Source organism: Cotesia typhae, unplaced genomic scaffold (genome assembly GCF_013202065.1).
Source record: "Cotesia typhae breed Kobodo isofemale line unplaced genomic scaffold, CoteBio_Ctyphae contig_20, whole genome shotgun sequence".
NCBI classification, from domain to species: Eukaryota; Metazoa; Arthropoda; class Insecta; order Hymenoptera; family Braconidae; genus Cotesia; species Cotesia typhae.
In genome coordinates, this window is record NW_027423725.1 from 5211984 (window position 1) to 5224969 (window position 12986).

The following is a 12986-nucleotide window of genomic DNA, read 5'->3' on the forward strand; positions in this document are numbered from 1 at the left end:
ATTTTTAATTCTATTTTTTTTTTTTTAATTCAGATTATAGTGTTCTAGTGTACTTTTTTTGGCGTAAAAGAATTTTACTGATATCTATTGTCGCAAAGTAGATTTAAACGTGGGTACTAAAAAATATTTGATTAGACCATTATTAAACAAATGATCCGGAAAAAAACCAAAAAATTCCCGAAGAAACGTTCTTTGACCTCTTAAGTGTGTAATATCCTTGAAAAAAATGATGTAACAATAATCGTATTTTCTCACCATTTGACTGATCTTGTCGAAAAGAGCAATGATTAATGAGTACAAGTTGAGGAGATTCAATACCATAATTCTGTAAAATAAAAATCATGCAGTGAATAATCTTAGTAAGTAATTAAAATCGTTACAACATTATCATGAATTACCTGCCTAGTTGTAGCCGTAACTGTTTACGAGGATGATAATTTTCCAAATAACCCAAACCTTCGAAAAATATTGGAAAAATATACGAGATCAATGACATAACCACTGTTATTTCATTTTGTCTCCACCAACTACTGTTTGCTGATTCTTGTGTACTTCTAGCTACGACTACAACTACTGCGTATGCTGACAATGCAAGAAGTAATATGACGAATAGATTTATAAATATGCGAATCGTTGTGATTTTCCAACTAAAAAATTTTGAAAAAGAAATTTATTTCATCTAAAATTTGAATTTTTAAAACTATGAAACTGAAACCAGGAGACATCTAACAATTTTGTAGTCTTATTTGATACAGGAATATTAGTACTAAAAATTAAATTTAAAATGTTTGCATTCATAGTTTCTAACAATTTTCCTATGAAGAATATTTAAAAAAAATTTTTTTTTTGGTAATTTATTCCTTATATAAAAAATCTTATAAAGGCAATCAAATATCTGTTGGTTTTAGTATAATTTAATACAAACTTTACTGTAAACACTAACTGTCCAAGTTTTTTCTGTCTTTCAGCTTCTTCTAATAATGATTCTTTAAATCCTAATATAATACTTGCGACTCTGTTGTGAGCAGTTTCAGGGTTTCCTATCATAAAATCCCAACCAGTAAAAAGCTTCCATGTAAAAGCACATTCGTCCTCTTTTTCTGATAGTTTACTCATCCGTGAATTAATTGCCATTCTGCAAAAATGAAATATAATATTCTATCCAAAATTGAACACAGGCAGTGAAATCTTTATTAAATGTCAGAAATTTTTGTTAATTACTTGCGTAAAATAGCGACAAAACTATAAGTATAGACTATCAAATTAGCTAAAAAATAAGCAAGAGGAAGCCGGTATCCTTTATTAGAATCCCAATCAGTGTACCATCCGTAAAAAAAAGGTGAATGTTTTAAAACTCCCTCAAATTCCCATAAAGTTAGGAAATATGTAGATTTTTTTGATTCATCTGGTAACAAAATTTTTCGATCACCAGAACGATTCTTGTCCGCTGTAAGAATTTCCGGTATAGCGACGAATATTGTTAGTGTTAAAAATATCACAAGATTTATGCAGAAGAGCCAGCGTAAGAACGTAAAATATGAAGCTACAGCAGAACCAAAATGTGATTCTATTTCTTTGACTCTTGATTCCCAAGGCACCAACCATGTTTGAAGATTTATTATCTCACGTTTAAAATATTGCCATTTCTACAAACAAAATAAGGTAAAAGCATCAATTATTAGCACGACAAAAGACAACAAGGATTATAGTTTTGTTAAACATATTTAAAAATAAAATTGGTGAATTTTCTTTTGACACGGTATTAATTATTCTTTTGACTTTAATAGCTTACTTCAACTGATAAAGTCAAAAACCAAGACTCCAATTATGGACAGGCTGACAAAATCAATTTTTTCATTCAGTGGCATGCTGTTTTATGAATTTAACACTCATCAAACGCTTAAATCAGTAATTTGTTGAACTAAATACGTATACAAAATAGATGTATATTCAAAATGAGATCCATCTTAAATTTTATGTACTAATTACTGACATCCATTATTTTAATAACTAGTAATCGTCAAATTAATTGTAAATATCTTATATTATTGATTTTTCATATAATATTTATTAAAAAAAAATAAAATTTTAATAGGTAGTGGAGGGTGGGGCATAATGGCTCACTTAAGCTAGAGTTATTTCTTTTTATATTTTCTAACCATTTCATTTGTTTATTTTCCGTCATATCGGCCTAAAATATCATAGAAACATTATAGAGGTCATAACTTGATGGAAGATGAAAAAAATTAATTTTTATCTAATTTTTGAGGTGGGTCGTTGTGCCCCAGGTAGCCCACTGTGCCCCACCCTCCCCTAAATAAAATAGTTAGGAACGAGTTTTTTAAGATGGTCTGACTATAATAGTTATGAAATTTTAGGCTCACCGGCTGTTTCAATAAACTCGAGTACACTTTTTTTTTTTTTTTTACTAATGAATATTTGACGTTTTTTACAATTATTAATTTTGTTTAATTATTTTAATCATAAAACTTGGATGAAAAAGTAAACGATTGTTTTAATATCTTAGCCCTACTTAAGAAAAAAAAATTATAAATTCTCATCAAAAATTTGATAAATGCACATAAAAATATTCGTAGATTTTATGAGATTTTAGATATGCACTTGTTATTCTTTCCAATAGGAAGATAATTGAACAAATCTTAAAATAAATAAAAAGTGAGACTGATCGACATTTTGTTTTTTATGGAGAACGAAAAAAAAAATTAATTATATAAATTATAATAATTTACATACTTTACTAGTAAAAATAGCGATACGCGCTAAAGCATCCCTTGTATTTTTACTTTGAGCAAGACGTTCTTGAAGTGCACCCTCATGTTTAGAAATATATGATTTAGCTTGTTTCACTATTTTAACTTTTTTTCTAAGAGACCAAGATCGATATTTTACAGCATTGAGAATTTCCTTATGAATCTTAAGTTTTTCGAAAATTTGTTCTTGAGTTCCATCATCTTCGAAATCTTCCCTCATTGCTGCATCAATAGAAATTACTGTCCTAGCCATGAAATATGTTCGCCATGTAATTATTTTTTTTGAATATTGATTTTAGTTGTTTTTAATATACTATACATACTCTCCAGAAGAAGATGTTAATGCAGATGGACGCCTCATTGGATTTCCGTAATCATCAATATCATCCTCCACATAAAATGACGACGACCTTTTCTTTTTCGTTTTACTTGAACGTTTCGACGACTTTTTTCGCAACTTAGCAGACACAGGTAAAGAATAATCGTTTTCGGCATAATTTTCAATATCACTTATTTGAGCTGAATTTATTAAAATTGTTGGTGAAAGAGTCATTTTATTTGGAGATTCTTCTTCAATTTCGTTTACAATTTTCTCAGGAAAAAAGAAAGTTACAGAAGATTTGTCGAGGAGTTCCTGGACAGAAAGATAATAAGAATAGAAGTTACATTATAGTTGTAAACAGTAGATTTTTACATTAAAAAAACAAACGTTAAATTTCAACTGTAATTTTTAAATTTAATTTCAAAATGTGTATAAAAGTTTTTCAGTCTCAAAGATCACACGCAAAATCATGAAACATTTCATTTTTTTACAAACGATACAATATTGTAAAGTGGGAAAGAATGGGAGTCACGGATTAATTTAACGTGAAGCGTTCCACTTTCACGTAACAGGATATGGGAAGGATAAGAGTTGAGATAGAATGAGGAAAGTACACTGAAAAAAAAGTTTTTTTCCTCCCAGAAAACTTTTTCCTATAGTTAAAAAAAAAGTATTCTTAAAATAAGAATACCAACGTTTACTAACCATAGGAATACGTTTACTAGATATAAAAAAATATGGTATTCTTATTATTAAAATACCAAAATCAATATGGCCGACTTAACCTCGCTTGGTCGACACGAATCTGCACGATAGATAATTATGAGATACCATACTTTTATCAGTCTTTATTTATAAATAATCTATCACACTAAAATTAATAAAAATGGAAAATAATATAGTAAGCCTTTCGTTTTTTATTTTCAATTCTTATCGTTGTCAAAAAATTGCTATTTCTGGCTAATAACATTATTTTACTAATAATTTATTAATAATAACTTTACTATTATAAAAATTGATTATGAGGAAAGAATGTATTATTAAAATGAGTTATAAATTTGAAATAATAACAAGTAATATAATAAAATTTTTTTATTTCTTAATCAGTTTTATTTGTTAATAATATAATTTTTATCAGCTTTTGATGTAAAACTTAGTGGTTTAAAATTTAATAAATTATCATAGCTTATAATAGAACAAACTGGCATCATATCTGTAACTTCATAAACATGTTCATGTTCTCGAAATATCGTTTGAAGTCTTTGATAAATAAAAAATAGCGTATCATTTTGAGTAAAAATAAATTTAATAACTCCAAATACTGGTTCATTATTATTTTCATTCGTATATAGGACCATATTTGGCTTATAAGTACTACCATTTTTAGTTACCCAATTAACCTTGTATATAGTAGTATTAATAAAATTCGGTTGTTGATTCAAGCTATCGTTGAATATTATTGGTAAATCACTAAATTTACAAGATGACGAAGGCCCTTCTTCAAAAACAGGAGCAATATTCATTGCATAAAGTTGGCTGGCAAATTTCAATTGATGTTTAGTAACAACTGTTTGAGCAACATTTTTTTTGCAGTTACTCACCGAAGCTGGAACTGTCGATTCTCTATGCTTTCCTTCAAACCGCATGCACCAAAAATTAATTGGAGGTCCACATTCTCTCAAAATTGTTGCCAAATGAGTAGAAATATGGTCTTTCGGTTTGAGTGACCTTTTGAGTACATGACGAACTAAGAAAGAATGTTCTTTCAATAGAACTCGTAACATCAAGTGACATTCAACCTGTATTGATGGACAAGTAATTATATCAATAATTTGTCGAAGGAGAGAGTAAATCTTCCAAACTGGATCATCCTTAGGCACCAAATCCCTACTAATAGACCAAAATGTCGAACAAATGTAAGCATTTCAGCAGCTGACATTCGTAGATGCTCATTTTTGTAGTCATGTTCAGATATTGGTAAAGGTATACTTGATTCAGTTTCACCCCAACAATGAATATTTATCCAGTGATTTAATTGCTGCAATGTAAAATATTTCTTTTCTGATATATAATATTTCATCATAGCTGCCATATCAAACTTACAAATGCCTTCAAAGACATCATGCATTATGTCAGTTGAATAGTTTTCAGTAACATGAAAATTGTTCAAGCGGTGAAAAGCACTTTCTTCTTTGATGCCAGTTGCAGAAACGTCATTTAGAAGTAGATCTTTAGCGTATGAAATTTTAGTCCTTATGTAGACAGGGTCTTCAAGAGAAGCCATTGATCGTTGATCCTTGTCCATTTTACAAAATCTACACGCATAATTAGCGTTAAAATTTTCTACAAAACCCAGTATTGAGTGAAGGCCCAAATTGTCACCCACAATTAAGCCCAATTTGAAATAAACTTGGGTTTTTCCGTGTGGTAAATCAAGCTCCAATCCGTTTGTTTCCAAGTCATTCAGCATATCGATAAGAAGTCTAAAAACAGCAGCATTTCCAAACTTCTCTCTGTCTTTAGAGTAAAAAAGGAGCGCGTGGAAGATCGTTTCTAATGAAGACTGATAATGTGGTGGAAAACAGGGCAATGTTATGTAACATCCACACAACTTGTTGCATCCTGAGTGACTACCAAGTGCATTACCAGTCTCATAGTCATCGCAAAATAACATAATAGGAAAAACTTTTTTTGATTCAAAATCCTGTATCTTCCGTTTCCATAGTTTAGATTGCATAAAGTTTGATATTACCGATGTTTCTTCCTCCAGATGCTGTACATACGTCAGAATTGTATCATATACCTCAGGCAGTTCAAAAATTTTTTTGAACATAGTTTTGAGCGGAAATTGATAACCATACGCTTCCGAAGAAGACTTTTTTATTGTACCATCTAAATTACGTTTACAACCTTGGGATTTTACACCGATTAAAAATTTTTCTGCCTCAAAGTACAAATTTTTTTGTTTCAATATTTTTATCCGTTTATGTTCTGTATCGAGTTCATTAAAAGCAGTAGTAAATGAATCAAAAAGATCCGTGACAGATTTTAAATCTACTATCCCTGAAGATTCTGAATTAATATTAATCAATTGCTCTTTGATTGTGTTTAGACCATTGGTAACTAATGATTTAGATAACGTAACATACTGCTGAACTTGTTTGCGTGACACTGCCGGAGTTTTGTACATTTTAAGGCTAGTATTTAAGATATCTTCTTTTAAACTTTTAAAAACTTGTAGTTTTGTATTTATGTTTTGATTTTTATTTAACGAAAGACTTTGTGTTGAACTTTTAATGAATTTTTCTTGTTCACTAACTGATCCAGCAAGGTACCCTTTTGACTTATTAACAGGATTTGAAGAAGCACTAGTTTCAGATTTTTTAAGTTCCAAATTTTGGTTGTGCTCTTTAGTCCAGTGCCGTTGGAATGAACAGTAATTGTTGTAAGATCGATTACAAGAATTTTCTGCACAAGTATATTTTTTATCTTCGTTATTGATATAATGAACAGAATCAAAATGATACTTTAAAATATTTATTGCAAAATTTTGCCGACACAAAAAACAAACAGGCATTTTTATTAAAAAAAACTTAAAAACAAATGAGAAGACAAGACCAATTAAAAATAAATTAAATTAATAATTAAATGAGACTAAATTTTACAGTTATTCAAATCACTTATAAAAGTACGAATACACGGTAATACAGGTCCGTCTTTCTCTCCTGTGATGCTATAAATTTTTTGTTGAAGAACCATCCAAGAATACTCAGATTCTTTTGGGTATGATAATTGAAAAGCATAAAAACTTTTGAAAGCAATGTCTACAGCTTCAAGAAATGACGTAAGTTGATAAGTAATGTTGTTAACGTGGACGTTATATGATTCTATTTTACTTATACCAATAACTGAAACAATCGGCTGTTCCGTTAAACCAAAGTTTTTTAAATTATCTCTACGAATTTTTAATTCAGCTCTTAAATTTAATTCATCTTTAACGTGCAGTATAAATCCTTTTTGAACTTCCTCTTTACTCGGTCGCCATGGTGATAAAGTACCTATTACATTTTGAAAAGGTCCAGGCGCAGGAAGTAAAAGTGGCAAGAGTTACAGAATAGAAACTTTTTTGAGCTCTAAATAAATAATACACAAAAAATTAATTATTATTATAAACAATAAAATATGAGTTTAATAGATTTTTACCTGTAGAATTTAAATCCTCACTCTGGCTCAATGAAGAAATTTTTTTTAAGAGAAGTTGTATTGATTCCGCTTTTCTCTTCTTATTACTTGAATAAGAAACTAGTTGTTTTGCAAATAAATCGAAATTTAGAGATAAATTCGAGGTTTTCGTCGGATGGATGGTTAAGAAATCAATATCAATCTAGTAAAAAAATTAATAAATTAAGAATATATAAAAAAACAGTAATAAATACGATTGTATAAATTTTACCAATTGGTGACCATTGGTCACGTGTTTTAGGACTGTAAACGACTCAACGTAATTTCTCATAGAAGTATCAGGAAGTAAGTGTGAAATCCTTTTCTTAGATGTATCAGCCCACAACTTTTTCACTTCAGCCCAAGGGTCTATGTTTTCCTTCAGCCACTTCACTTTCTCTGCATACTCTTCATCTGTTAACTCTGACTTTAAGTCATTTGTGAAACCTAAATGCACGGATCCAGAAATTTCATTTCGTTTTCGTTTTGTAGCTATTTTTTTTACAATAGCTCCACTAGCTAACAAATTAGCACGATACGCATTATTGTATTTAGAGTGAAATTTTCCCTTCGGCAATATTTTTGTTTTAGTAACTTTATCGTGACTATAAGGAATGTAATACGTTTCCTTGACTTCCGTAGGAAAAAGATCGACGATCAATTGACTTAGCTCCACAAAACGAGCTGGAGATATCCTGTAAATAATTAAATGTATTATTAAAACAAATATTAAATAAAAGAACAAATTAACGGTTCCAGTTTGTAAAAAAAAAAATGAAATTTGCAATAAAATAAAGAGGGATTTCTGAAAAAAAAAAAAAATAATAATAATTTAATTAAAATTGCTAAAAATAATAAATCTTACACTAATTCAGGAGATGTACATATTTCAATGCTAATTATAAAATCTACCAAGTCATTTCTAAAATCTTCTGGTAAATTTCTATGCAATTTATAATGACTTAGAATTGATAATCCAGTCGCCGAAGTTCTTAACACAGAAACAAGATCTGAGATGGGATTTCTAAGATCAACACTCAAATCTGCATTGTCGATTTTACTAAAATCTAAATTTTGAAATTTCAAAGCGAAAGACTTCTCAATTTCAAGGGATGATGGAAAGCTGGAGTCATCGTCAACTAGAATAGTCAAAAAAAAAAAAAAAAAAAAAAAAAAAAAAAATATACGAGAATCAGAAAACAATGCATAATTAAAAAGGAATGAAACAAGTAGCTTTTTATAATTAAATAAATTATAAAAGGTTGATAAAGCGAATGAGTACCTGTTAAATCAAAATTAGCAATGTTAACTTCTGAAGTGCTTTGACGTCTATCAACATTCTCAACCACAACCTACAGAATAAATAAAAAGAAAGAAAATTTGTGATTCCGTTTAAAGCACGCAAATAATTGTTATTAAACAAAAATTAATAAATAATCCTACAGGTTCTATTATTACTCCAAATTCTTTCTTCCATCTAGTTAAAAATTTAATCTGAGGACCTGTCTTTTTAATTAGTTTTTGAATTATTTCTTCATTGAGATTTTTAAATGCAATTTCATCCACTTCTTCATCTACAATAGAAAAGAATTATCCTTCATTTTTCACCTAAATATCAATATTTATAAATTTTTTATCAAACGCCTAATTTCATACAGAATTATATAATATTATTAAAAAATGAAAAAAAGAGGTTAAACGATACACAATAAGTTAGAAAAATAATAAATTTAATATTTATAATTATGATAATTATAAATAAAATCATGGATTTGATACTGTAAAACAATTAAATAATTATTATAATCATACAATAAATAATTAATTGAATGAATAATAATTAAACAATATAAAGAAAATAATTACCTTCAAAGATTTGTTGGAGAGATGATAAATTCCACTCTGACAATTTTTCTTGTACCCAAGAATCCATATAAGTAAAGGGGTAAATGCCAATAATAATAATAATTAATTCGTATAATTATAAATTATTTAATTAAAATAAACAAATACTTTGGTAAGTAAACTCAAACACGAGGTAAACAACAAAATACGCGTTCACTGTAAATTGGAGGGAAATGAGAAAAATAGTGGCGCCACCGTCACGGTTGCCATGGTAACATAGAATTTTGTTTTAGCCCTGGTAAAAAACTTGGTATTCTAAGATTTAAAATACCAGTTTTCTTGAATCTAAAATATTTAACTGGACTTTTACTGCATACCCCTGATAAAACGAAATGATTAGAAATGATTAAAAATTTTGAATCATTTTAAATCATTTTTAATCATAAGAATATGATTTGAAATGATTAGAAATTTTTAATCATTTCAAATGATCTTTATTTATAAATATATGATTGAAAATGATTTAAAACTATTAGAAATATTTAATCATTTTTAATTATAAAAATATGATTGAAAATGATGTGAAATAAATTAAAATTTTCATTCATTGTTAGTTCTAAAAAAATAATTCGATTTAGTTAAAAAATATATAATTATTTCAAATCACAAAAAGTATTAATGAAAATTATCAGTAATTATTAAGCATATTCATAATACTTTCAAATACTTTAACAAATAATTTTTATTTATTTTTCACTTTCCGTTAAAAAAAATTGAAAATTTTTTTAATTCAGGTAATTATTGGTTCCATTCTCTTTTTTTTTTTTTCGAAAATCTAGTTTTCAACGGATGTTGACGTTTTGAGGTCCAAGGAAGCTTCTTCAAAAATTTTAGCTATAATATCCGTATGTCTGTATGAATGTGTGTGTGTGTGTGTGTGTGTGTGTGTGTGTGTGTGTGTGTGTGTGTGTGTGTGTGTGTGTGTGTGTGTGTGTGTGTGTGTGTGTGTGTGTGTGTGTGTGTGTGTGTGTGTGTGTGTGTGTGTGTGTGTGTGTGTGTGTGTGTGTGTGTGTGTGTGTGTGTGTGTGTGTGTGTGTGTGTGTGTGTGTGTGTGTGTGTGTGTGTGTGTGTGTGTGTGTGTGTGTGTGTGTGTGTGTGTGTGTGTGTGTGTGTGTGTGTGTGTGTGTGTGTGTGTGTGTGTGTGTGTGTGTGTGTAGATCTGTGTAACCCGCTTATAACATTTGAACGGCTTGAGCGATCCAATAACAGTTGGCAGCATTCGAAAAGTCTTTGCTGAACTTAGATTTCCTGAGAATTTGAACCGATTCGGACCGATAGTTTTTGAAAAATCTCAAAAAAACGAAGAAAAAAATTTTTGAAATGTGATTTTTTTGTAATTATTTTTAAACGGCTCAATTGATCAAGTTAAAAAACTAATCAACTTTAAAGCTTACAAGACCACGTCGATTGAGACCAATCTGGTCAAAATCAATCGATTCGTTCGGAAGATATCGTGAACCCAAGAAAATAAAAAAAGTGTTTTTTTAACGTAACTCCGACATTTCTGATAGGATCGTCTTTGATGCAATGGAAAGATTTTAGAACTCGAAAAACCGCGTCAATTGCCGCCAGGAACGTGAAAATCGGTTCATCCATTCAAAAGTTATCGCAATTTGAAAATTTATCAAATAGTGTTTTATTAAATTGCACTGTGAAATCAATAATGTTAAACATACATTTGAAAAGATGTTAACTTTACATTTTTTTAAATGCAAATATTACAGCTGGCAAAATATAATATCTACATGAAAAAAAAGCAAACTTTGCTTCGAAAAGATGTTAATTTTACACCTAAAAATGATACTTATTGAAAGTTCAGTATTTTCTCTGTACACTGAAAAATAATTAATCTGACTCAACAAAATAATTTTGAAAGAATTAATCATCTTGAGCCACGACGAAAAAATTCTTGAACCAAGAACATTTTCTCAGTTTAAGTAAATTTTTCTTAGTTTCAGAATTTTTCTTTTTAGCTCATGGCAATCAATTTCTTCAAATTTATTATCTTAAGTCAAGATTTGTTTCCTAGTTCAACTAATTTCTTTTATTAGTGTATAAATGTAAAAATTTCAATAGTTAAGAAATGGTATTGTATTTTATCGAATATTGATATTTTTGGAGATATAAGCTCACCCTGATTAAACAAAAGTATTCCAAACACAGGAAAAAGTATTAAAAAGAATTAGTTTTTATCATCAATCTAATTCTTTTTAATACTTTTTCCTTCGTCTAAATACTTTTTTTTTAATCAGGGCATCCCGATGTTACAGGCATCGATACCTTTCATTCGAGTATCCACATCAATCTTTTACATATTTTATATATTTGTAAAAATTTTAACAATTTAAAATGTTACAAATCTTTTATTGTTAATTTCTTTTACTTTGAAATATAAAAAAACTCAATTTTGAATTTCTTAGTAAAAAAAAATATTCGTGTAGATTTTTCAATTTTCTAAACGAGTATTTTTCAAAATCTATCGGTCTGAATTGGTTCAAGCTTACAGTAAATTTGAGTTTAGTAAAGCCCTTTCGAATAGTTACCAAAATTATATAGGATGGTTCCCATGACAGTATAAGAATCATTCCTATAATTATCGGAACCATTCCATTATCATTATGGGAACCATTCCTATAGGTATTGGAATTGTCCCATAATTATGGTAACAGTTCTTATAATTATGGAAACAGTTCCCATATTTTTCTTTCCGTGTAGAACAATCTTTACTATCGATTGATTATTGTAAGAATAACATTTATTATTTTGTGGATATTAAGTAAGTAACTAGTATTATTTTAATCTACTTATTTAGTAAATTTGACAGCTTATTTTTGTTAAAGTTATAAATCGAATTTTTGTAATTTTTACACTTTTATTTTTAAAAATTTTAGAGTTTTTTCTTGTAAAATTAACATTTTATTAATAATGTAAATTTTGCAGCTATATTACTGTAATTTTAACATATCATTTTTTTCCGTGGGCTGTCGGATTTTTGAGTTTGAACAGCTAAAAAACGTAATAATATATATATATATATATGGGATGAGCGAAAAGTTGCAGTTGCAGGGATGGCCTCTAGGGTCGACCGTTTTCCATTTTTTTTATAATCAGTAAAAATTTTTTCGTGATTATTACAGAAATATATATAATTTTTTTTACTTGCGTGAGCGAAATTTTTTTTTTCAATGACTGATAAACCTTGAAGGCAAAGATACATTGTAAAAATACAAGGCAGGAATAGAAAAATAATAATTTTTCGGCCATTAATTCTGTTTAGAGTAAAATTAACCGTGAAGAAAATTCTATGTAGATTATGAACAACGATTACAAGTCGAAATATTTTAAATTCAGTCTTCACTCAGATATATTTCTAGCCGAGGAAAGTAATTTCCTAAGATTTCAAATAAAAATAAATAAATTTTCATAGTATTGTACACAATTCTAAAGCAGTTAAAATAATTTTAATATTGACCATGGATGATTTTATCAATTTATTTAATTTAATCGGAATTTCTGCAATACAAACAATTTACCATCGAAATTCTTAATACGAATAATGAAATTTTCAATAATAACGATTAAAAAAATTCTAACAGTATTTAACAATTAAAAATAATTTAAAACGATTAAAAAGTTTTAATACTAACCGAATTATTTTCAATCATAAGTGGTCTCACAAATTCAGAAAATATTTTATGGTTAATAATGATTTATCATGATTTCAAATTATTAATAACAACAGAATCCTTTCAAATCATAATAAATAA

The 12986-nt window shown here is 28.3% G+C and overlaps 2 protein-coding genes across 4 annotated transcripts in view; both read right to left on the bottom strand.

The window, feature by feature from the left end:
• The window catches only part of LOC141538149 (transmembrane channel-like protein), a 42639-nt gene that overhangs the window by 3964 nt on the left and 25689 nt on the right, over positions 1-12986 (bottom strand). For 2 of the 3 annotated variants that reach the window (XM_074259500.1, XM_074259498.1), the window contains exons 2-7: positions 3095-3405; positions 2755-3016; positions 1222-1646; positions 944-1135; positions 399-647; positions 256-325 (exon numbers count right to left, since the gene is read on the bottom strand). In XM_074259500.1, coding sequence (XP_074115601.1) covers positions 256-325; positions 399-647; positions 944-1135; positions 1222-1646; positions 2755-3016; positions 3095-3324 — 1428 coding nt within the window. In that variant the 5' untranslated portion in view covers positions 3325-3405. Of the gene's footprint in view, positions 1-255; positions 326-398; positions 648-943; positions 1136-1221; positions 1647-2754; positions 3017-3094; positions 3406-9180; positions 9355-12986 lie in introns of those variants that run through there. The other variant, XM_074259499.1, reaches the window with a different exon arrangement.
• Positions 5048-7737, bottom strand: LOC141538151 (uncharacterized). The gene is made up of 3 exons (XM_074259501.1): positions 7547-7737; positions 5197-7477; positions 5048-5131 (listed from the first exon to the last, which is right to left on the bottom strand). Exons 2-3 carry the CDS (start codon positions 6668-6670, stop codon positions 5094-5096), a joined length of 1512 nt encoding a protein of 503 aa, XP_074115602.1. The 5' UTR covers positions 6671-7477; positions 7547-7737; the 3' UTR covers positions 5048-5093.